This window comes from Indicator indicator, chromosome 1 (genome assembly GCF_027791375.1).
Source record: "Indicator indicator isolate 239-I01 chromosome 1, UM_Iind_1.1, whole genome shotgun sequence".
Taxonomy (NCBI): domain Eukaryota; kingdom Metazoa; phylum Chordata; class Aves; order Piciformes; family Indicatoridae; genus Indicator; species Indicator indicator.
In genome coordinates this window covers 128,518,613-128,544,156 of record NC_072010.1, presented here as the reverse complement: position 1 = coordinate 128,544,156, position 25,544 = coordinate 128,518,613, and the positions used below count along the sequence as shown (strand labels likewise).

Here is a 25,544-nt window from a genome sequence, read left to right as displayed (position 1 = left end):
ATGAGTAAACAGTGGGATTAGTGTCAGTGTTTATGAGATTGGTTATGTGCTATGAGAAGAATAACTTTGGGCCAATTTTAGGCTCCCCAGTTCAAGAGAGACAGAGACCTGATGGAGAGAGTCCAACAGAGAGCCAGGAGGATGCTTAGGGGACTTGAGCATCTCCCCTGTGAAGAGAGACTGAGAGCCCTGGGGCTGTTTAGTGTGGAGAAGAGAAGGCTGAGAGGGGATCTGATCAATGTCTATCAATAGCTGAGGGGTGGGGGTCAAGTGGAGGGGGCCAGGCTCTTTTTGGGTGGTGCACAGTAATAAGCCAAAGAACAATGGATACAAACTTGAACATGGAAGATTTCAGCTCAACATGAGGAGAAACTTCTATACAGTGAGGGTGACAAAGCCCTGGAGCAGGCTGCCCAGGGGGGTTGTGGAGTTTCCTCTTCTGGAGCCTTTCCAAACCCACCTGGCTGTGTTCCTGTGTGACCTGCCCTGGGTGCTCCTGCTCTGGCAGGGGGGTTGGACTGGATGATCACTGGAGGTCGCTTCCAGCCTCTAACATTCTGTGATTCTGTGATATTTATATCCCATGCTCAATACCTCACCTGTTTACTGCAGTGGAGGACTAAGTGCCTTCTGACCATTCCATAATGTGCTAGAACCACTCCAATGAAGTTTTAAAAGTAACAGATCCTGACCATTGGGACGGTACTGGGTCACACATGCTTCACTCTAAAACTTACTTCAGCTACAAGTTACCCTGGCAAGCTGCACAGACCCCAGTGCAAGCCATAATCATCAAGAATGGGACTTCATTATACGTGTACTGAGAACTCCCTCTCTCTTCACCCGTGAAGAACTTTTCAGCACAATGAGACTTACACAAGGGCACTATAAATTACAAGCCAGGCTTCAGCCTGATCTTGGGTATTTTCTTCTAAAGCTTTTCAAACTTCTGGTTTCTAATTAAAATTACGACACACTCTTTCAACAATAGCCCAGTATGTAAGGATCCTTCATACCTTTCAAGCCTTTCATAAGGAAAAAAAAAAGAAGTCAGCCTTTAATTTTTAAGTGAGGTTTATTGTTTCAGTGGCTTTTAGGTAACACGACCTCTTCAGATGCAGAGTGCCTCCAGCGTGCTGGCAGGAATGTGACACAGGAGACACAGCTAGAGATAAATTTGAGGAAAGTTACAGTCTGTAAGCTCCAATTTTCACTAAAAAAAAAAAAAAAAAAAAAAAAAGGAAAAATAAGAAGTTTCTTCTCAAGGATAAATACAAGGGAGTGGGGGGATGGGGTTGGACTAGATGACCTTTGGAGGTCCCTTCCTACCCAACCCATTCTATGATTCTATAAAGCAATATGAATGAGTAAAGGATTTATTTTGGAGAACTCAGCGTGTCTTCTCTTCCAGAGCACAGCCTTTAAAGTGAGGGTTAAGTTGAACTAATGCTGCTAAGGAGACTCTTCCTGTGTCTCCAAGCAGGGGAGTTACCAATCCTGCGAGTGCCTGACTCGCCCTCATCGCTAGTACTTGAGCCCCACGGAGGGAAATGGGAGAGCTTTTGTCGCTGTCCATTCCATGCAAAGGGATTCCTTTGCTGCTGCCACTTCAGAGTTGAGGAAATCCTCTCTTCCCCGCCCCCCTCCCCCCTCTTTCCCCCATACAGATATTAAATGTCAGCGTCAGCAGCTGGCGTTCAGCAGCCGACACCATCAGAGGGAACATCTTGATGGCCGTCGCCTCAGCCTTGGCAGGAGGAGCAGGGCGACTGCAAACGCAGGCAAAGCTGTGTACTGGCCAAGTCGCCAGCAGGAAAACACCCTCCAAGGGTATTTATCCTCCGCCCGGAGCTCCGAGGCGGGGACCACCTCCTCAGAGCAGAGGCTCCCAGGAAGGGCGCCTGAAAAACACCCACGGCCATCCTAGGAGGAATCGCTCTGTTCTTGAGAGGGCCTCCTGCAGACACTGTGGCACATGATCTGTGGGAACTGACCCCCTCGGGGCAGCCTCCAGGACAACGCAGCCTGGGGGAGACAAAACGAGGAGGAGACGAACAGCTGCAGCAATGATGGTCTGCCGTAAGGACGGTGGATTTTTTGCACCTGCAGCCACCAAACCTTGCAGGTGCAACTCGGGAGGCATCAGAGCCCCTGCGGTGTCCTCTCTGCTGAGGGTGCCTAATTCCTACCCCGATTCAGCTGGTTGACCTCTTTGTAGTTTGTCCCATTACTCACCCTCGGGCTGAGGCAGGCAAAATAATAAGGTACAGCTCCGTCTCCTCTCCGGGCCGCCAGCCCAGCCCAGCCCTGCTGCCCGCTAGCAACGGCTCCCTCCTGGCTGTTCGGCGGCACCGTCCATCACGGCCGCCTTACTCAAAAATAAATCACCTTTCCCGCCCACGCAGCGATGCTTTTTTCAAGGAAAAAAAACCCCAACCAACCAAAACCAAACCAAGCCACCCCATCAGATCCAAACGCCGGCTCGGTGCAGCTGGCTGAGCTCCCCCGCAGGCCCCCACCCTGCCCCGTCGTTGCCCCGGGCTCGGCGGGAGCAGGTGCTCCTTGCTGCTGCTGCTGCCGCCGCCGCCCCAGGCCCGCGCTGCCCCCGCCCCCGCCGCCAGCACCTTGCGAGTCATCCCGCCTCCCCCTCTTCTCCCTCCCCTCCGTTCCCCCGCCCCGGGCGGCAGTCGGGTGTCGCTTCCCATTTCACTTGGAGATATTTTCGGGTGGCAGGAGCCGCCTCGTCATTTCCGCCAGAAGAAAAAGACACCGGCGCGGAGAGCCGCGGGAGCGGGCGGGCAGAGCCCGGGTGCAGCCCAGAGCCAGCCTCCCGCTCAGCCGCTCCGGGGACCGAGCTCTCGGCGGGGCCGGCAACCGCCACCACTGCCCGCGGGGGCGGGAGGCGTTGGAGCGTGCCGCCGCCTCCTCCTCCTTCCTCCTCCTCTTTCTCCCTCCTCCTTCTCCCCCTCCCCGCCGAGCCGGCAACATGAACTGAAATCCCCAGAGGAGCACAGAGGCGGCGAGCGAGCGAGCGGAGGCAAGCGGGGATTTAGCGGCTCTGTCCTCCCGCCGCCGCCGGGCTCCGGGCAGTGTGGTCCCGCCTCGCCGCTCCGCACAGCTTCGTCCTTCGCCCGGAGAGTCGGTGGCCGCCCGAGCCCCGCGCCCCAGAGCCCCCCATGGCCCTCATCATGGAGCCCGTCAGTAAGTGGTCGCCGAGCCAAGTCGTCGACTGGATGAAAGGTGAGGAGCGGCACCGGGATCGCGCGGTGCCCCTCTCCCATTCCTATTCAGCACTCACACACACACACACACACACCCCCCCTCCAATCTTCCATCATCCTCGCAGGTGCGGGAACCTCCGTGGTTTTCCCCCGCACCGGGGTCCCGCCTCCCGGCACCGTTTTGGCTGAAGGGTAGGAAGGGGGAAGGGAGACCGTCGGAGCCGTGCCGCCGGAGTGAAGGAGCAGAGAGGGAACAGCGCAGGGGCCGGGGGCCCCGGGGCCACTCCCCCTGCTCCGTCCCCGGGCTTAGAGTGGGGGGGCGGTTGGCGATCCCCCGGCGGTCCATAAAGCCAGGTGCGGGGGAGGGATGAGGAGAAGGCTGATCCCGGGATGCTCCCGGACGGCGGCCGCGGTGAAGCGATAAGGCCGCCCCCGCTCCCCGGCAGCGAGAGGATGCGCGGCCGGCTGCTGCCGGCAGATGCGGCGAGATAAAAGTTTAAGCTAACGCCGGGCTCCGGCCCATGCGGAGGGCACGGCTGCAGCGGGAATTGCGGAGGTGGGGCGTGCTGGAGGGGCTCCGCAGGCGGCGGGGTCAGTGGGTCGGTCCGCGCCCTCGGGAGCGCCGGGGTTCCCCCCTCCCCGCCCCCGTTGCCGCGGCACCGCCTCGGCGGCCGAAGTGGGGGCGGCCGCCCTGCCGGGTAGAGCGCACCCACGCTTGAAAGGGAGGAGGAAGGGTTGAGGGGTCGCCGTCCCCGTCCTCGGGGACAGCATTTAAAGACTCGTAGTTTACATTAGCCTGGATTAAGTGCGCTGGGCTGACGTGTGCTTGCTCTGCTGCGCCGCTCCCCCAGCTCCATCACCTCTCCTTCCCCGAAATAAAGCCTAATGAGAATAAAACACAGACTTTCTGGAAATGCTTTTCTGTTACGCTGTGTGCATCGACATGGCTTTAACACTGCAATGTGAAAGCGTCGTCTTCTGGTGGTGGTTGTCTTTATTATTTTTTTCTTTTTTTTTTTTTTAATTGCCTTTAAATTAGGCTGCAGCTGTGTTTTGAATAAATCACCCTCTAGTGTTATATATCTGTGTAAAAAAAAAAAAAAAAAAAATAGAATGGCCGGATGGGTACAACTTTGGAGCAACTGCTACATTGTGGGAGTTCTTTATAACATGCTGTGTGCTACTAATGTGACACTTTCATCATCCTTAAAATTTCAGGCTAGAACATATGTTTCCAGTTATTCAATCCTGACATTTATAGCTGTCGACTTATAATTGTATGCAGTGACTTACACAGGTTTGCTCTTTCTGAAATGTTAATAGTAATAATGATAATAGCAGTAGTAATAAAAAAGTGATACTTCCTATCCTAAGAAATTAGTAAATATTAATAAAAAGCTTAAAGGAGCTGCAGAGGATCTGTATTAAAGGCAAACCCTTCTAAACTGCAGGATGTTTTCTTCCACGTACTTAGATTCCAACATTTTTACTGCTGAAAAAACAAACAAAAAGACCCAAACAAAAATATTGTATTTAGTGACTGAAACATTTTTCTGAAACGTTTCTAATGATAATAATACAATAATAGTGAAAGTGATACTCCATATCCTAAGAAGTTAGTAGATATTAATAAAAAGCTTAAAGTAGCTACAGAGGATCTGTATTAAAGGCAAACCCTCTGAACTGCAGAATGTTTTCTTTCACGTACTGAGATTCCCCCATTTTTACTTCTGAAAAACAAACAAAACCCCCAAACAACAACAACCCCCCCAAAACAACAACCAAAACCCTCTCCCAAAATAAAACCACGAAAAGGAGACTGTGCAGGAGCTTTTCAAATCAGCCTCTGAGATACTTGCTTCATATTTTAGGATTGTAGGGGGAAAAAGAACCCCAAAGCTTTGGTGCCTTTTAAAAACAGACAAAAAATAGAAGGCATCAAATACTTCTCATCAGCCGGGTGAATTAAATTGCATTCTCTGCTTTCAGATTGCATCAATATAGACTCAGTTATTTAATAACAATAGGCTGGCTAAAGGATAAGGTTAAAAATGGCGAGGCTGGATAAGAGTTTGTGGTTAGAAACCTGACAGCTGTAGATCTAGTTTTACAAATCATCACCTGAACCATACAAAAAAGAAGTGCAGTTGTTGCAGTTGTGCCTATGTTTTGGGTTGTGAACCTTGTTTTTAAGTTGTTTGCTTTGGTCTGAATGCTTGATTGTTTCTCTGGAGCGCTTGATTTTTTTACTGAACAGGCACATAGCTATTGCTTCAAGCTTTCCTTTCTTCCTTTTGTGTTGTGGATTTGCAGATGAGCCTTCCTTTAGAGTGAGGTACGAGTGAGGTGTAAAGCACCTGCCTTTGGTTAGCACTGTGTGAGGAAAACCACCTAGATAGCCACTCTTAAGGTTCATAGAATTGAATGGCTTAGATTGGAAGGGACCTTGGAGATCATCTACTCCAACCTCCCTGCCATGGGCAGCGATGCCTCTCAATTAGACTTGGCTGCTCAAGGCCTCATCCAACCTGGCCCTGAACACCCCCAAGGAGGAGGCATCCATAACCCCTCTGGGCAGCCTGTTCCAGAGTCTCACCACCTTTGTACTGAAGAACTTCTTCCTAAGCTCCAGTCTAACTGTGCTGTCCCTCAGCTTCAAACTGTTTCCCCTTGTCCTGTCTCTAGACACCCTTATGAGAAGTTGCCCTCCAGCGATCCTGTAGGATCCCTTCAGGTATAGGAAGGCAGCTCTGAGGTCTCCCTGGAGCCTTCTCCAGGCTGAACAACCCCAGCTCCCTCAGCATATCCTCATAGCAGAGTTTCAGAGTTGGGGCCTGGAACTGAGCATGACCAGCAGCTGTCAGCATGTTTGGTCCTGTTTGATGGATCACACTTTGCCAAGTTTGGAGGAAGGATGGTAGGGGGATAAGGGCAAGGTGGTCTTTGTTTTCCTCACGTTATCATTTGTAGGGTTGCAAACGTTGTCACTGAAATCTGGGTGAAAAAAAATACAGTTGTGCTGCTTTAAATGCACTGCCTTCAACGAATTACATTTCTAAAAGCCTGGAAAATAGCTCATTTGTGTTTTGGAGGTACCCAGGGCAGCTCCATGAGCCAAACACGGACATGTCTGTGTTTTGAGAACCTTGGGGTGAGTGCAGTAGCGGTCTCTGCCTTAGCAGCAGTGGGGTATGGCTTGCATAAATGACATTAAACTTCAAGATGCGAGAACACTTTGCTGCTTATTGGAGTTATTTTGGAGAATTACCAATGCTGAACTCTGTTTTAACCTCTTCCTTGAAGTTAAGTGCCCTGCTGCTATGTAAGATGCCTGCTCAGAGCAGCTCTTCAAAGAGCATTCTTCAGAATAGATTTCAGTGTTCAAAGCAAAAATCTTGCCCCAGAAAGGCAAAATCCTACTGTTTAACATTGTTTACAGTTATCTGAAAGCAAGGGGAAATGAAACACTTCAGATTTTATTGCCCTTTTTTTGGGGGGGAGTGGGGGGAAATGGTCTTGCTGGTATGACCTGACTGTTTGCAATAAAAGGCCCTGCCTGGAAGCCTTTATTTAGGCAGAGGAGCCATTGCCTCCATGGTGTTTTGTTCAGGGCAGTGATGAAGCAATGGGCATTAAAAGCTGCAACAAAAAAAAAGTAAAGATGGATGAGGTTACTCCCACTCAGAAGCGTTACATAAAAATTCTGAGCTCTGAGCTGGGTGACTGGATAGGGAGCAGGCTCAACACCATGAGCATTCATGTAATAATAAGTGCAGTTTCTCCAGTGTCCACTCCTTTCTTTAATTCCTTGATATACATCTATGGATCCTTTAATGGCCTGTGGACTCCTGAACACTGGTGTGGTAGGTTGAAATTACTTCTCCCCCGAAATAAAATTGTCAGACTAGCTCAGACGAAAGCAAATGAAGCTCTATTTATAAGCAAAACTACAATCTAGAAATACAGAAATGCAATGAATATGTACAAAATAGACAATATTTACAATTTATAAACAACACAAGAACCCCCCCGGACAAAACCAAGGGGTTACCAACAGCTTCTCCCTCCCTCCTCCCTTCCCCCATGTACAAGGTGAAAGAGAGAAGGGCAGAGAGACTTAGAATCATAGAACTGTCAGGGTTGGAAGGGACCTCAAGGATCATCCAGTTCCAACCTCCCTGCCATGGGGAAGGACACCTCACAGCTCACAACACACAGGTTGCCCAGAGCCACATCCAGCCTGGATGCAAAAACCTCTGGGGATGAGGCTTCCACCACCTCCCTGGGCAACCTATGCCAGTGTCTCACCACCCTCATGGGGAAGAATTTCTTCCTAACATCCAATCTGAATTTCCCCATTTCTAGTTTTGTTCCATTCCCCCCAGTCCTATCACTCCCTGACACCCTCAAAAGTCCCTCCCCAGCTTTCTTGTAGCCCCCTTCAGATACTGGAAGGCCACAAGAAGGTCTCCTTGGAGCCTTCTCTTCTCCAGACTGCACAACCCCAACTCTTTCAGTCTGTCCTCATAGGAGAGGTGCTCCAGCCCTCTGCTCATCCTCATGGCCCTTCTCTGGACACCTTCTACCACTTAGAGTGGAATTGGTTATGCAAATAAGTGGCTACCTTAGATTTCATCCTGGGAAAATGTCTACATCAAGAAGCTGTGGATCAAAGCACAGCTTACAACTTTGCAAACGAGAAGGACATAAGGAGGGGAGCCTGTGTCAGCACAGGAGGGTTGTTGTGGGGTTTTTTTGTATGGTTTAAAATGAGCCCAGTGACAGAAGATTATCTGTCACAGAGCTGGGAAAAAAGAGCAGATGGATTAGCTCATCTCTCCCACAGGATGGCATATTGTATGTGGAGGATCAAAATGAATATGTAAATGGATGCAAGCGGTCTATTCTTTTGCTTTTCGTCTATTTAGTACTAATTTTAAAAGGCCCAGCCTGGATCAGTGAGCTGAAACTGTGTCAATCACCTCCTCTGCCTCCCCTTTGGAGGAGATGATGTGTGGATTGCACTGTTGGGTTGGGAGATGTTGGCAGGTTGCAGGGGTGAGTGCTGATGAACGTCATGGCTTTCACTGAGTCAGGGAGGTAAGGTGTCAGCTTGGCTTGTAAGGCTTCTGAGGTGCTGGAAAAAAACTCCATGGCAAGCAATTCAACCAATTACTTTTATTTTTAATTTTTAGACATCAGGATTTTTTTACTGAATCTTTGCAATTTAACTTCTTTTTTTTTTTTTTTTTTTTTTTTTTCTGCCTGAAGTTGTTTATGGTGGCTGTAGTTTGATTAGGACTGGCTGCTTTAAACTATATGGAATCATAGAATGGTTTGGGTTGGAAGGGACCTCCAAAGCTCATCCAGTCCAACCCCCTCTGCAGTCAGCAGGGACATCCTCCACCAGATCAGGTTGCCAGAGCCTTGTCCAGCCTCACCTTGAAGATCTCCAGGGATGGGACCTCAACCACCTCCCTGGGCAACCTGTTGCATTGTTTCACCACCCTCATGGTGCAGAACTTTTTCCTAACATCCAATCTCAATCTGCTCTTCTCTAGTTTGAAGCCATTGCCCCTTGTCCTGTCACTGCAGGCCATTGCAAACAGTCCCTCTCCATGGTTCTTGTAGCCTCCATCAGGTACTGGAAGGCTGCTCTTAGGTCTCCCTGGAGCCTTCTCTTCTCCAGGCTGAGCAACCCTCAGCTCCCTTAGTTTTCTTTCATGACCAGTGGCATTTAATTCATTCTCAGTGGCAGAATCTGTTCAAAGAGGCAATGCACCTGGAGAAATCGATATTACTCAATCTATCAGAGCTTAAATATTTATTTTTCTTTTGTTCACTGAATGACAGCTCATAGACCTTATGCTAAGCTTACACAGCTTAAAGTGTTGTAATGGTAGTCATGCTCCAAAAAGCTGGCATCTAAGGCATGGAGTTGCTCCAAAGGCTTCTGATGCTAAGGAACGGGAGCCTTTTGCCTCTAGAAATAAAAGGATGTAAATATTTAGGAGGAAGAGAAGGGGAAACGTGTGTGCTAGCAAAGTGAAGTCAGATTGCACAAGTTCCCCATGTGGGTGATTGAATATTTACATGGATTTAAGACCTGAGTTTCTCTCTGCTTTTCACATCAAGAACTTCATGTCCATTTTCAGTAGTGTGTGTGTGTGCTTGCATGAAATCCCCATGGGGTGCTGTCAGATGGGCTCCACTTGGAGTAATGGGAATGAAATTCATCAAGAAAATCACAGAATCACAGAAACATTCAGATTGGAAAAGACCTTCAGGACCACCAAGTCCAACCATTAATCCTACTCTACAAGGCTCACCCCTAAACCATATTCCCAAGCACCACATCCAAACCACCTTTAAACACATCCAAAAATGCAGGATTTGTTGAGAATGCTCTGAAATGAAAGACTCTAATACTATTGATTAAAAAAAAATTACCATGGGGATAATTTTATTCTCTTCCTGCACACCCTAGGACTTTGGTGGCAACACAGAGGTCATTTTTCAGTTCTTCAACCATTAGGTAGCAACAGGGAGGCTCATCACTGAAGGCACAAACGCTCCCACAGTGCTGGGATCTAGCAAATAAAAAAGAAAAAAAACATCTTACAAGCAGTAAGGGTGACTCTTGTATTCCGGGTCACTGTGAGACCTGTATGAAAAGCTCAGGATTTTTTGCCTTGTCTTTCTCTGAGGAAGATTTTGATATGGACAGAGGTGGGGAGAGAGCTTTTTCTGGAGTGTAGGCTGGATTATGATGTTACAAAGGCCTGAAGAAAAGGACTTGGGGGTGCTGGTGGAGGAGAAGCTCAACAGGAGCCAGCAGTGAGCACTTGCAGCCCAGAGAGCCAAGCAGAGCCTGGGCTGCATCAGGAGAAGTGTGGCCAGCAGGGCCAGGGAGGAGATTCTCCCCCTCTGCTCAGCTCTACTGAGACCCCACCTGGAGCTCTGTGAACAGTTCTGGAGCCTCTGTTCCAGGAAGGATCTGGAGGTGCTGGAATGTGTCCAGAGGAGGGCCATGAGGATGAGCAGAGGGCTGGAGCTGCTTTGCTATGAGGACAGACAGAGAGAGTTGGAGTTGTTCAGTCTGGAGAAGAGAAGGCTCCAAGAAGACCTTCTGGTGGCCTTCCAGGATCTGAAAGGGGCTACAAGAAAGCTGGGGAGGGACTTTTGAGGGTGTCAGGGAGTGATAGGACTGGGGGGAATGGATCCAAGCTAGAGGAGAGGAGGTTTAGCTTAGACATTAAGAAGAAACTCTTCCCCATGAGGGTGGTGAGACACTGGCATAGGTTGCCCAGGGAGGTGGTGGAAGCCTCATCCCTGGAGTTTTTGAAGGCCAGGCTGGATGTGGCTCTGGGCAGCCTGCTGTAGTGTGAGGTGTCCCTGTCCATGGCAGGGGGGTTGGAACTGGCTGATCCTTGAGGTCCCTTCCAACCCTGACAATTCTGTGAGCATGTGGTTTGTGGTAGAGAGGTTTGCTTGTGTGTGTGCGCCTCGTTTTGCACTTTCAATTTTGCCTGCCTTGTTTGGTTTTGTTTTGTTTTGTTTTTCCAATGGTTTATTGGATTAAAGGAACTTCCCTTATGCTGCTTCCCTTCATATTGCTTTTTGGTCAGGCTGTTAATAAATGTGACCATCAGAAATAAGATGAAAAAGGCTGAGTTGTCTCTGGGAAACAAAACCTGGATATTTAATAAGAGTATGAAAAATGCTTGGGGATTCTGGAACTTGAGTTCCTTGTGAAGTTTCTGTGGGTGACTGATGAGCTGCAGAACAGTCATCAATTTGAACACTTGTTGCTAAGTGCCATATGTGGAACAGGTCAGGTGTTTTACAACTTGTCAGCTTTAAAACTTTGGGTTTTTTTTTTTTTCTTCTTCTGTTCTTGTTCTTCTTCTTCTTCTTCTGTTCTTCTTCTTCTTCTTCTGTTCTTCTTCTTCTTCTTCTGTTCTTCTTCTTCTTCTTCTTCTGTTCTTCTTCTTCTTCTTCTTCTGTTCTTCTTCTTCTTCTTCTTCTGTTCTTCTTCTTCTTCTTCTTCTGTTCTTCTTCTTCTTCTTCTTCTGTTCTTCTTCTTCTTCTTCTTCTGTTCTTCTTCTTCTTCTTCTTCTGTTCTTCTTCTTCTTCTTCTTCTGTTCTTCTTCTTCTTCTGTTCTTCTTCTTCTTCTGTTCTTCTTCTTCTTCTGTTCTTCTTCTTCTTCTGTTCTTCTTCTTCTTCTTCTTCTGTTCTTCTTCTTCTTCTTCTTCTGTTCTTCTTCTTCTTCTTCTTCTTCTTTCTTTTCTGTTCCCAAGAAAAGCAAACTGAAATTTTGCAGTGTTGGAGGGTACATGTAGTACTCCATTAGCTTGGAAGTGAGGCTGTTGAATGGATTTATGACTTCTATGTCTAGCAAGTGAAGCTTGGAAAAGCTGCAGTTGAAACTGTGAAACGGTGCTGTAGTTGCAGTTTAAATTCTATGGTCTCCTGATCTTTTAAATTTATAGGTGGGTATTCCATTTTTTAAGAGAGTAATAAGAATTTCACAAAGGCAGTTTGGGGGCCTTTTTTGGAGAGGGGAGTTTGGACACAGATAGGTAATCAAGAGTCCAACTGCACCATCCCAAACTTCAGTTTTAAGGACTCTGGCTTTTAAAACTGGTGCAAGCAGCGCTGGAAGCTCTCTTTCTTTGGCATGTTTGTTTTTCCTGTCCATCTCTTGCTCTTTGCTTGCCCTTCTGAAGGAAGGATCTTTAGCAACATCCCAGCTACCACGTGGGTCATGAGGTGATGTGTTTTGTGGTGCATTTTGACTTGTGATTAGAAAAGGCCTCTCTTGCCGTTGTTTACCGTCGGAAAACGAAAGCGCAGTCGGGGCTGGGATATGTCAAAGCCTAACAGCCTGGGGGTTGCCATAGCAAATGCAATGTTATATAAGCAGCCACTCTGCAGATAATTCAGGCAGCCAAATTTGAAGGGGGGAATAAAAATTACAAAAATTGAGAATTCATTTGCTCTGCTCTGGTGAGACCCTCACCTGGAGTACTGTGTATAAGTCTGGAGCCCTCAGTAGAGGAAGGAGATGGACCTGAGGGAGCAGGTCCAGAGGGGGGCCATGAAGATGATCAGGGGGTTGGAGCAGCTCTGCTGTGAGGACAGGCTGAGGGTTGTTCAGCCTGGAGCAGAGAAGGCTCCGGGGAGACCTAAGAGCAACCTTCCAGTAGCTGAAGAGGGTTTACAAGAAGGCTGCAGAGGGACTGTTCACAAAGGCCTGCAGGGATAGGAGGAGGGGCATTGGCTTCAAACTAAAGAGCAGCAGATTTGGATTGGATGTTAGCAACAAGTTCTGCACTACAAGGGTAGTGGAGCACCGGAACAGGTTGCCCAGGGAGGTAGCTGAGGTCTCATCCATGGAGCTATTCAAGGTGAGGCTCAGTGAGGCCTTGGCCAACCTGATCTAATTGGGGATGTCCCTGCTGACTGCAGATAGTTGGACCTTTTGAGGTCCCTTCAACCCAGACCATTCCTTGATTCTATGATTTCTGAGTTCATGGTCTTTTTTCCAGGAAGGAGTTTTCCTAGATGAGGCAATCTCTACTTGCTACCCAAATTTAACATGCTAGTTGTGAAGCTCTTTTAGCATCTCCCATTGACACCTCTTATTTTGTTTGAACATATTGTTCTGCATTTCTGCAACATCTGTTAGTTTAAATATGGCCTCACAATATGTTTTCTCAAGTGGATTTCTGTTAGTTTTTTTGCAACAGTTTGGCAAAGGTCTCCTCTGTTCTGATATTACTCAGATTTATTTGCACCCTGTGGTATTAAACCAAGAGGTTTGCAAATGCCTTTGCTGGTTAAAGGGGGGTGCAAGGGTTTTGGAAGCCAGCAGTATAAAGCAGATCACTCTACAGATGAGTTTTGAAATGTATATCACAGAATCACAGAATTAGCCAGGTTGGAAAAGACCTTCAAGACCACCCAATCCAACCTCTCACCCAACACCATCTATTCAACTAACCCGTGGCACTAAGTGCCACATCCAGGCTCTTTTTAAACACTTCCAGGGATGGGGACTCCACCACCTCCCTGAGCTGCCCATTCCAATGGCCAATCTCTCTTTCTGTGAAGAATTTATTCCTACCATGCAGCCTAAACCTCCCCTGCTGCAGCTTGAGACTGTGTCCTCTTGTTGACTGGTTGCCTGGGAGAAGACACAGATGGATTTTTAGAATCTTTGCAAGTAGATTCTTTTAGTGCTCTGATGATAATCAAACTGGCAGCTTTATCTCAGCAATAGTGTGGCCAGCAGGAGCAGGGAAGTCATTCTCCCCTGTGCTCAGCGCTGGTCAGGCCACACCTTGAGTGCTGTGTCCAGTTCTGGGCTCCTCAGTTCAAGAAAGATGTTGAGATGCTGGAAGGTGTCCAGAGAAGGGCAACAAGGTTGGGGAGGGGTCTGGAGCAGAGCCCTGTGAGGAGAGGCTGAGGGAGCTGGGGGTGTTTAGCCTGGAGAAGAGGAGGCTCAGGGGAGACCTCATTGCTGTCTACAACTGCCTGAAGGGAGGTTGTAGCCAGGTGGGGGTTGGTCTCTTCTCCCAGGCAACCAGCAGCAGAACAAGAGGACACAGTCTCAAGCTGCACCAGGGGAAGTTTAGGCTGGATGTGAGGAAGAAATTCTTCGCCTAGAATCCAAGAATGAAGGGTTGGAAGATGCAGAAACATTGGTCAGGGACATCCAAGATCTGGAATGCTACACAAGCATCCCCTCTCAGGATGTTAGGGGTTGGAAGGGACGTCTGGAGATCTTCCAGTCCAACCCCCCTGCCAGAGCAGGAGCAGAGAATCCAGCACAGGTCACACAGGAACACATCCAGACAGGGCTGGAAAGGCTCCAGAGAAGGAGACTCCACAACCTCTCTGGGCAGCCTGTTCCAGGGCTCTGGGACCCTCATAGTGAAGAAGTTCCTCCTCATGTTGAGGTGGAACCTCCTGTGCTGGAGTTTCTACCCCTTGTCCTATCCCAGGGTGCAACTGAGCAGAGCCTGTGCCTTCCTTCCTGACCCCCAGCCCTCATATTTATAGACATTGATCAGATCCCTCTCAGTCTTCTCCTCTCCAGACTAACCAGCCCCAGGGCTCTCAGCCTCTCCTCATCAGGCAGTGCTCCTCCAGTCCCTTCAGAATCCTTGTAGCCCTCCCTTGGACTGTTTCAGATAGATCCCTGCCCCTCACACAGATGTTTTGCCCTCACCCTGTATGGGGGTTAGCAGATGTCTGGTAGCTGAAATGAAGTTTCCCTGGAGGTTTCCAGTGCAAGCATTTCTCTGATTGAGAGGGAATTCACTCCCAGACATTTTCAAAGCGCTGAGGGCTTGAAAATTGAGCCCCCACTTTTTTGTTTGTTTTGTTGTTCTTCTCTGCCACAGAATATTGTCTTTGAGAAAGCAGCTGTGGGTGTGATCTTGTAGGGTGCTTGGCATCTCCAGTTTACATTCAGGTAGAAATATAGGACACTTGGTACCTCAGATGGAGTGCCTGGAACAATAACTTCAAAGGGTTTGGTCTTGGATGATTAACATCTGCTAGAGTACCATATGGTGGGAGTTTCCAAGTAAACTGTTAATTAATATATGAGTGTACCCAGTGTTAAGCCATAATTAAACTATGTGCAGCTGAAGTGTGTTATTTTAATAGAGGGGGATGCAAAATGCTGTACTTTTGTGTTCTACCTTCTCTCTCTTGTGTAAAGAAGAGGAGGGGAGGAAAAGAAGTTGTTGAGAATGAGCTGAGGTTTTAAATTAAAGCTGCAAGTAGCTTTTGCATAGAATCATAGAATTGTTAGGGACCTCAAGGATCATCTAGTTCCAACCCCCTTGCCATGGGCAGGGACACCTCACATTAGAGCAGGTTGCCCACAGCCACATCCAGCCTGGCCTTCAAAACCTCCAGGGGTGAGGTTTCCACCACCTCCCTGGACAACCTGTGCCAGTGTCTCACCAGAGCAGGACCAGAGAATCAAGCACAGGTCACACAGGAACACATCCTGACAGAGGCTCCACAATCTCTCTGGGCAGCCTGCTCCAGGGCTCCCTCACTGTAAAGAAGTTTCTCCTCATGTTGAGCTGAAATCTTCTATGTTCAAGTTTGTCTCCATTGGTCCTTGGCTTATCACTGTGCACCACCCAAAAGAGCCTGGCCCCCTCCACTTGACCCCCACCCCTCAGCTATTGATAGACATTGATCAGATCCCCTCTCAGCCTTCTCTTCTCCACACTAAACAGCCCCAGGGCTCTCAGTCTCTCTTCCCAAGGGAGATGCTCAAGTCTCTTAATCATCCTTGTGGCTCTCCCTTGGACTCTCTCCAGCAGGTCTCTGTCTCTCTTGAACTGGGGAGCCCCAAACTGGACACAGGATTGCAGCTGTGGTCTCAGCAGGGCAGAGCAGAGGGGGAGCAGAACCTCCCCAGCCCTGCTGGCCACACTTTTCTTGCTGCTCCTCAGGATCCCATTGGCTCTCTTGGCCACCAGGGCACATTGCTGTCCCATGCAGAACTTGCTGCCCACCAGCACTCCAAGGTCTTTGTGGAGCTGCTTTCCAGCAGGGCAGCTCCTAACCTGTCCTGGTCCCTGCTGTTTTTCCTGCCTGGATGCAGGACCCTGCACTTGTCCTTATTGAAGTGCAGGGCATATTTGCAAGGCTGAACATAGCTGTGGGTACTGTTGAGCAGCTGGCTGGCTCACCTCTAATGGGCTTTTGCCTGCCACAGAGGGTGACTGTCAGCCATGGAGATGTTTGTAAGCTTACTGGTTTGGTTCAAGTGTAGGATTTATTTGTAGGCTGGCCAGAGACAGCAGTTGCCAATAGCTACAGCTGTAAATGACCCAGTTTAAAATAGATTCTTCTTCCCTGGCTTCCCTTCCTTCTCTCTTTCCTTTCTTTCCTGATAATCTTCATGTCAATAAGAAGGGGAAGACAACCTTCCTCTGCCAGGTCAATAGAGGTGGGGTATGCCAGTGTTGTCAGAGTAATTCACTTGATGGCATTCTTCCCTCTGAGTCAGCACTGAAACCCTTCCTGGGAATGAGGAGACCTCAGTGGTTTCAGTCATATGCAAACCTGAAATCTTGACCTGGTGTAGCTGCTGAAGGCTCCCTGGCATTCTTCATACCAGTGGGAGAGTTAACTCTAGCACCCTGATGAAATTCCATGTTAATAATTAATAGCTTTGCAACTGGATTCCCCTCTTTGGTGTAAATTACTGACCTGTGTCTGCCTTACTTTCCTCAATTGCTTTGGAGGTTTGTTGGTTGCTTTCATGTGGTTCATCTGTTGGTTTGCAATGTGCACTGCCATTCCCATCCTCATGTTCCTTCAGACTTCCTAGAAATGGGGGAGGGACCTTTTAGATGCAAAGCAGAAGCTGTTCTTTGGACAAATAAATTACATATAGTCAAATGAGACAGCTGAAGGCTGTGCAGCCCTTCAGTGAGGCTTGGACAGACTGAGATCTGGGCAGAGAGGAACCCAATGAGGGTCAACAAGGATGAGTGCATCTCCTGCAGCTGGGAAGGAAGAATAAACTGCAGCAGGACAGGTTGGGAGGGGATCTGCTGGAGAGCAGCCCCAAGGAGAAGGACCTGGGAGTGCTGGGGGACAACAAGTTGTGCATGGCACAGCAATGTGCCCTGGGGGCCAAGAAGGCCAAGGGGGTCCTGGAGTGCATTCAGAGGAGTGTGGCCAGCAGAGCCAGGGAGGTTCTCCTCGCCCTCTACTCTGTCCTGGTGAGACCTCACCTGGAATATTGCATCCAGTTCTGGGCTCCCCAGTTCAAGAGGGACAGGGATCTGCTGGAGAGAGTCCAAGGGAGGGCTACAAGGATGCTGAAGGGACTGGAGGAGCACTGCATGATGAGGAGAGGCTGAGAGCCCTGGTGGTGGTGATCTGGAGAAGAGAAGACTGAGAGGGGATTTAATCAATGTTTCTAAATATCTGAGGGCTCAAGAGGGAGGGGACAGGGACAGGCTCTGCTCAGTTGCACCCTGTGATAGGACAAGGGGCAGTGGATGGAAACTCCATCACAGGAGGTTCCACCTCAACATGAGGAGGAACTTCTTCCCTGTGAGGGTCCCAGAGCCCTGGAACAGGCTGCCCAGAGAGGTTGTGGAGTCTCCTTCTCTGGAGCCTTTCCAGCCCTGTCTGGATGTGTTCCTGTGTGACCTGTGCTGGATTCTCTGCTCCTGCTCTGGCAGCGGGGTTGGACTGGAAGATCTCCAGAGGTCCCTTCCAACCCCTAGCATCCTGTGAGCCTGTGACATGGAGTGAATCTACAGTTGTTCTGCTTTGAGTGCACCTTTCGAACACCCAAACCTTCCCATAACCAAACCAGTTTTTTTTCCCAATGATTTGATTGAAGTATGGAGTGAAATATGCCCAAAGCAGCTGAGTGTTCAGCATGGATTAACTCTGTCTAGCTTGTGGTTGCTTTATTGTCCTGGATAAAGCCATGTAGGTTTTGCCTCCCTTTCTCTGACCAGGTCAAGCATGGCTCTTTTTGTTCCACTTTGTTTTGTTATGGCTAGTGAGAGGGGAAAAAAAAAAAAATCCCACCCCAAACAAATCTGTTATGGTGTTCTTGTTGTTTGCAAACAAATTCTTATTGTTTGTGTTGTTCTTGTTGTTTCCAAACAACTTCAGCTTGTTTCCAAAACTTTCTTTAAGTGTACCGTGGTTCATAGAATGGTTTAGGCTGGAAGGGACCTTAAATGTCATCTAGTTCTGACCTCTCTGTCATGGACAGGGACACCTTCCACTAGACCAAGTTGCTGAAGACCTCGTTCAGCCTGGTCTTGAACACCTCCAGAGATGAGGCTTCCACCACCTCTTTGGGCAACCTGTTCCAGTGTCTCACCACCCTCACTGGAAAGAATTTCTTCCTAATCTCCAGGCTTAATCTGCCCTCCTCAAACTTCAATCCATTCCCTCTCATCCTATCACCTCAAGCCCTTGTAGAATGTCCCTCCCCAGCTTTATTGTAGCCCCCTTCTGGTACTGGAAGGCTGCTCTAAGATCCCCAGGGCTTTTTTTTCTCCAAGCTGAACAGCCCCAACTCTTTCAGCCTGTCCCTTAGGGGAGGTTCTCCAGCCCTCTGATATCATCTTTGTGGCCTCCTCTGGACCTGCTCCATCAGCTCCATGTCTCTCTTCTGCTGGGGGCCCCAGAACTGGATGCAGTTCTCCAGGTGGGGTGTGAGCAGAGCAGAGGGGCAGAATCCCCTCCCTGTGCTACTGCTCTCCCTGCTCTGGATGCAGCTCAGCACACAGCTGCCTGCTGGGCTGCCAGGGACCATTGCTGGCTCATGTTGAGCTTTTCATCAACTGAGACCCCCAAGCCTTTCTCTTCCAGACTGCTCTTGAGCCACTACTTGCCCACCTGTATTTGTGCCTGGGATTGCCCTGACCCAGGTGCAGGACCTTGCACTCGGCCTTGATGAACTTCATAAGCAGATGATGTAGTCATCAGTGCTCCAGAGAGATGTTTATTGCCCTTTTGAAATATCATAGGATCATAGAATGATAGAATGGTCTGGGTTGGAAGTGACCTCCAAAGATCATCTGTTCCAACCCCCTCTGCAGTAAGCTGGGGCAGCCTCAACTGGATCAGGTTGCTCAGAGCCCTGTTGAGCCTCACCTTAAATATCTCCAGGGATGGATCCTCAACCACCTCCCTGGGCAACCTGTTCCAGTGTTCCACTACCTTCATGGTGCAAAACTAACAGCCAGATATGGTGGTCTTCAAATATTTTGAAGTAGAACTATGTGTTAGCTTGACCTAGACTGTGGAGGTTTGTTAGTTTCTTAAATTGATGAATCTAATGCTTAGGGGACTTGAGCATCTCCCCTGGGAAGAGAGGCTGAGAGCCCTGGGGCTGTTTAGTGTGGAGAAGAGAAGGCTGAGAGGGATCTGATCAATGTCTATCAATAGCTGAGGGGTGGGGGTCAAGTGGAGGGGGCCAGGCTCTTTTGGATGGTTCACACTGATAGGACAAGAAACAACAAGTTCAAACTTGAACATAGAAGATTTCAGCTCAACATGAGGAGAAACTTCTTTTCAGTGAGGGTGCCAGAGCCCTGGAACAGGCTGCCCAGGGGGGTTGTGGAGTCTCCTTCTCTGGAGCCTTTCCAAACCCACCTGGATACATTCCTGTGTGGACTAACCTGGGTGCTCCTGCTCTGGCAGGGGACTTGGACTGGATGATCTCTGGAGGTTCTTTCCAGCTCCCCAGGATCCCATTGGCTCTCTTGGCCACAAGGGCACATTGCTGTCCCATGCAGAACTTGCTGCCCACCAGCACCCCAAGGTCTTTCTGCATGGAGCTGCTTCCCAGCAGGCAGCCTCTAACCTGTCCTGGTGCCTGCTGTTTTTTCTCCCCAGATTGCACTTTCCAGGCTGTATCTTGTGGACTGTTTAGTCCTCCTGGGTGACTTCTCTGTGATCTAAGACCTCTCAGTGCCTTAAACCCATGACAGACAGACTGTATTTTGTTCTTCATTTTATCCAGAATCTTTAGTACTCTTGGGAAGGAGAACTTGAAGCCTAAAATTGCTTGTGCTCTTAAATACCTTGAGCATCCTGGCTGGCATGAATATGCATGGGGCTGGTGTCTCCAAATCTTGTGTCTGCCTTCATCCTATATTGATGAGACAAAACTCTGTACAAACACACCCTTAAAATATTCAAATGGTTTTGAATGACTTCAGTCTTCAGGCATCTCATGTTTGTCTTTTACAAATGCCTGAGTCTCACTGTGGACCTGGGCAGAGGAAGTAACCTGGGTAGTGGATCAGTGGACTGCCCATCAATGCTTCCAATCTGTGCTCTGTGGGAGGAGGAGGAGCTGGCATAGCCTTTCTTTAGGGTGCACCTCAAGCCTGAAGCAAGGAGGGATAAGTGGAATGAGTATATTGGGATGAAAAATGTATGGCATGGAAAGCAGAGGAATTGGAAGAGGAGAGGACAGAGAGTCACTTTTCTGTTTGCTTAGTTGTGTTTTTTTTTTTTCTGGTTTTTTTTTTTTTCATTTGGTTTTGGTTTTGTTTGTTTTATTTTATTCCCCCCCCCCCCTTTAAAGTTGTATTCGTAAGAGTTCTGAAATTGCATATATAAAATGTTTGACTTGGGAGCCATGTGGTATGAAGAAGGTAACCCTGAGAAAGAGAAATTCCCTTCACTAATCAGCAAATTCTTTCACTGACATGGTTAAAATTGAAGCAAGTAATGAATTGGGGGAGGGCTGCTCAGAAGGGCTTGGATTAGGTAGGATGAAGGGCAATGGTTTGGAACTGGAGCAGGGCAGATTGAGGTTGGACATCAGGAGGAAGTTCTGCACAATGAGAGTGGTGAAATACTGGAACAGGCTGCCCAGGGGTGTGCTTGAGGCCCCAGACCTGGAGACATTCAAGATTACACTGAATGTGTCCTTGGGCAGCCTGACCTAGTTGGAGGTGTCCCTGCTGCCTGCAGGGGGGTTGGACAAGATGACCTTTGAAGGTCTCTTCCAATACAATGCAATCTGAAGAAAACTTCCTGTATTTAGTAATGTAGGGAGGATGCTCACCAAGTAACTGAGACCTGTTGGATCTGGTAATGAAACTAAGCAGGCATTACACCAAGTAACTTCCTAAGGCACCACTTTTCTCTAACACACCAAACTTAGGTACTCAATACTGGAAGCCAGTTTAAAAAAAAAAAAAAAAGATTCCATTTCATTTTGTAATAAAGTCTCCTCCTGCATGCCTGAAAAAAAAATTTCAGAAAATGTTTTTTTTTTTAGACTGCTGATTTTTTTTTTCCCATGTGGTGCTGGACCCTGCTGTATTGTTCACTGAGGAGTTACCAATATTTCAGCAGCAGGTGAAGAGGCTGCTTGTCAGCCACTGCATTGCAAGTTCTCTGACTCCTCCTCATTGTGGGGGAGAGTGAAGGTTAAATGCCTTCTGTCATCTGTACAGGCAGCAGGACAGGTTAGGAGCTGCCCTGCTGGAAAGCAGCTCCACAAAGACCTTGGAGTGCTGGTGGGCAGCAAGTTCTGCATGGGACAGCAATGTGCCCTTGTGGCCAAGAGAGCCAATGGGATCCTAGGGGTAGCAAGAAAAGTGTGGCCAGCAGGGCTGGGGAGGTTCTGCTCCCCCTCTGCTCTGCCCTGCTGAGACCACCCCTGGAATCCTGTGTCCAGTTTGGGGCTCCCCAGTTCAAGAGAGACAGAGACCTGCTGGAGAGAGTCCAAGGGAGAGCCAGGAGGATGCTTAGGGGACTTGAGCATCTCCCCTGTGAAGAGAGACTGAGAGCCCTGGGGCTGTTTAGTGTGGAGAAGAGAAGGCTGAGAGGGATCTGATCAATGTCTATCAATAGCTGAGGGGTGGGGGTCAAGGGGAGGGGGCCAGGCTCTTTTGGGTGGTGCACAGTGATAAGACAAGGAACAATGGAGACAAACTTGAACATAGAAGATTTCAGCTCCACATGAGGAGAAACTTCTTTACAGTGAGGGTGCCAGAGCCCTGGAGCAGGTTGCCCAGGGGGGTTGTGGAGTCTCCTTCTCTGGTGACATTCCAAACCCAGGTGGCTGTGTTCCTGTGTGAGCTGCTCTGGGTGATCCTGCTCTGGCAGGCAGCTTGGACTGGATGATCTCTGGAGGTCCTTTCCAACCTCTCATGTACTGTGATACTTTTAATTGTACTGAAGCATTTTTAACTCACTGGCTGCCTTTTTTTTAATTTTTAAATGAAAGAAATTTGTCTTGTAGCATCTCCATATGCCCAGCTAATTAAAACCACTCCATGATGTTACTCTTCACATATTTATCCTGTTTGGTAGGCAGAAGTTGTTTGCCCCTCTGGATAGATGTCATTTCTTGGTGGTGGTCGTGTAGCACAGTGCTGGTGGTGGTTTGTGTAGCTCAGGCATAATGAGGCATTGAGGTATTTTATATATTGGAGAACACAAAGGTTTGTTAATCATTCACACAAAATGCTTGCAGTCTTGTGTAGCATCACAAGCTACAGCTGGTTCTGGTGTGGTGTTAATGCCCTCAGCTTTAAGGCATGGCTAGCTTGAGTGATAATTAAGTTTGCTGCTTGAGGCTTGGGGAATGGGTTTTAAAAACAGGAATTGTCACAACCCTGTTGTGGGAGTGAGTCCAGAGGACGGCCACAAAGATTGTTCAAGGGCTGGAACACCTCTCCTGTGAGGACAGGCTGAGGGAGCTGGAGGTGTTCAGTGTAGGGAAGAGAAGACTCTGGGAGGACCTTAGAGCTGCCTTCTGGTACCTGAAGGGATCCTGCAGGAAGGCTGCAGAGGGACTTTTCATAAGGGTCTAGAGACAGGACAAGGGGCAGTGGTTTGAAGCTGAGGGAGAGCAGGGTTAGAGTGGAGCTTAAGGAAGAAGTTCTTCAGTGCAAGGGTGGTGAGACTGGTGGACAGGAGGATGCCCATGAGCCAGCAACGTGCTCTTGTGGCCAAGAAGGCCAAGAAGGCCAAGGGCATCATGGGGTTGATTGGAAGGGCTGTGCTTAGTAGGTTGAGAAAATGTTCTCCTTCCCCTCTACTCTGCCCTGCTGAGGCCACATCTGGAATATTGCATGCAGGTGTGACAAGAAGCTCAGAGGATCAGCTGAGATCCTGAAGAATGCTCCTTTTCAATTCTCATTGTAAACTCACAGCTTGCATGGGGTTGGAAGGGAGGGAGCCTCAAAGTTCATCTTCTCCAATGCTCCATGCCCAGTGCTGGCACTCTTGTAAGCTCCAGCTTTTATTTGTGGCAGTATTTGTGATGACTTTTAAAGGAATGTTTTTTGTTGGGTTTTTTTGGGGGTGGTATTTTGGGGTGTTTGTTGTAATTTATGAACTTTCTCAGAGAAAAATTTGACATGACATCACCTTAGAGTTTGAGACGAAGCTTTTCTGAGTTGGGATTGAAAAAAATTGATGATATTATAATATCAAGACCAGCAGGAAAAGAAGAGTAACAGAAATTATTGAAAACTGAAGGAACTGCTGTAGCATGTCTTGAATAACCAGTGCAGCATTTTGTGTTGTTGTAAAATGCTGTGCCAAATTATTGTGGCTTTTAACCATACACCAATGCAGGTCATAGGGAAAGAGCAGGAGGAGAAGCTTTTGCACTTCAGGAGTTCTTCTTTAGAAGAACTAAAAGAAGGTCTTCCCTGCCTCTCATTTTGGCAGTTCTTCGTGCACTTACTGGTGTGGGCATTGAGCTCCTGATCACAGTATCACAACACATTAGAGGCTGGAAGGGACCTCCAGAGATCATCCAGTCCAAGCCCATTGCCAGAGCAGGAGCACCCAGGGCAGGCTGCACAGGAATGCAGCCAGGTGGGTTTGGAAAGGCTCCAGAGAAGGAGACTCCACAACCCCCCTGGGCAGCCTGTTCCAGGGCTCTGGCACCCTCACTAGAAAGAAGTTTCTCCTCATGTTGAGCTGAAATCTTCTGTGTTCAAGTTTGTCTCCATTGTTCCTTGGCTTATCACTGTGCACCACCCAAAAGAGCCTGGCCCCCTCCACTTGACCCCCACCCCTCAGCTATTGATAGACATTGATCAGATCCCCTCTCAGCCTTCTCTTCTCCACACTAAACAGCCCCAGGGCTCTCAGTCTCTCTTCACAGGGGAGATGCTCAAGTCCCCTAAGCATCCTCCTGGCTCTCTGTTGGACTCTCTGCAGCAGGTCTCTGTCTCTCCTGAACTGGGGAGCCCCAAACTGGACACAGGATTGCAGCTGTGGTCTCAGCAGGGCAGAGCAGAGAGGTAGAAGATCCTCCCCAGCCCTGCTGGCCACACTTTTCTTGCTGCTCCCCAGGATCCCATTGGCTCTCTTGGCCACCAGGGCACATTGCTGTCCCATACAGAACTTGCTGCCCACCAGCACTCCAAGGTCTTTCTCCCTGGAGCTGCTTCCCAGCAGGGCAGCTCCTAACCTGTCCTGATGCCTGTTGTTATTCCTCCCCAGATGCAGGACCCTGCACTTGTCCTTATTAGACTTCATGAGGTTTGTCTGCACCCAGCTCTCAGCCTGTCCTGATGGCACTTGGTGCCATGGTTTAGTAGTCATGAGGTCTTGGGAGACAGGTTGGACTTTGATGATCATTGAGGTCTTTTCCAACCTTATTGATTGTGTGATGTGCAGCCATGCTCACCTGTGTGCTGTGGGGCAGCTGCTGGTTGCAGCTCTGTGCTTGCACAGAGCTGGTGGTGGGAGGCATCTCTTGCCTTAACTCCCTGCCACATTCATGGTGTTTCTAATGTGCTGCTCACTAGGGGGAAAATTACCTGGCATGTGAGACAGACCTGAGCCCAAAGGAGAGGGCAGAGTCAACTCTCACAGTTAACAAAGAAACCTCTTTCAGGTTGGTTAATCTGTAGAAGGCAGAGGGGGTTTCATATTGGGGTTTTAATTAGAATCTGAAATGGGTGCCTGCCTTTGTATAAAGGCATGGGGCTGTGTGGGGCAGAGGGAAATCAGAAAGCCTCTTCTGTAGGGAGATGTGAGCTGAGACAACTGGGAAGTCCTCTGAGGAAGTCCTGTAAAGGATGACTGCATGGAACTGGCACTTCAGCTGGCACTGTCTGCAGCGTTCTGGTGGTGACTCAAGCAAAACAGAATAATGCAGAAGTTTTTATTCATCACTGCACAGTGTGGCAAGGAGCTGTGGTACAACTGACATCTCTGTCATGTTTTGAACACTCATTAGCACTTCAGATTAGCTATTAAAGGACATGAAGCATTTAATCACAGCCTCTTGTCTTGTTAGCAGTAGTCACTGGGGCAATGGGAGCTGCTTTTTTATTTTTTTTTTTTAAATACAAATTGTAATTAAGTGGGGGAAAAAAGTGCTTTAAAAAACTTAACTTGGCATGCAGCAATTTCAAGTGTGGCTGTTGCTGGTTTAAATCAGTAAAATCAGAAGTGGGGAGATTCAGATGGGATGTTGGGAAGATGTTTTACATCATGAGGGTGGTGAGACACTGGCACAGGTTGCCCAGGGAGGTGGTGGAAGCCTCATCCCTGGAGGTTTTTGCAGCCAGGCTGGATGTGGCTCTGAGCAACCTGCTGTGGTGTGAGGTGTCCCTGCCCATGGCAGGGGGGTTGGAACTGGATGAGCTTTGAGGTCCCTTCCAACCCTGACGATTCTGTGATTCTGTGACTCTAAATTATACTTCAGTGACATGGTTTAGTGGTGACCTTGGCAGAGCAGGGTTAATGGTTGGATCTGATGATCTCAAGGGTCATTGCTCACCTCAATGATTCTATGAGAGATGTGAGTT

General features: G+C 48.6%; 1 protein-coding gene across 4 annotated transcripts in view; it reads left to right on the top strand.

Moving 5' to 3' along the window:
* The first annotated feature begins 3,176 nt into the window (after positions 1 to 3,176).
* Positions 3,177 to 25,544, top strand: part of CNKSR2 (connector enhancer of kinase suppressor of Ras 2) — a 236,725-nt gene continuing 214,357 nt past the window's right edge. For all 4 annotated transcript variants that reach the window (XM_054399320.1, XM_054399319.1, XM_054399314.1 and 1 more), the window contains exon 1: positions 3,177 to 3,240. In XM_054399320.1, the coding sequence (XP_054255295.1) occupies positions 3,177 to 3,240 (64 nt within the window). The remainder of the gene's footprint in view (positions 3,241 to 25,544) is intronic.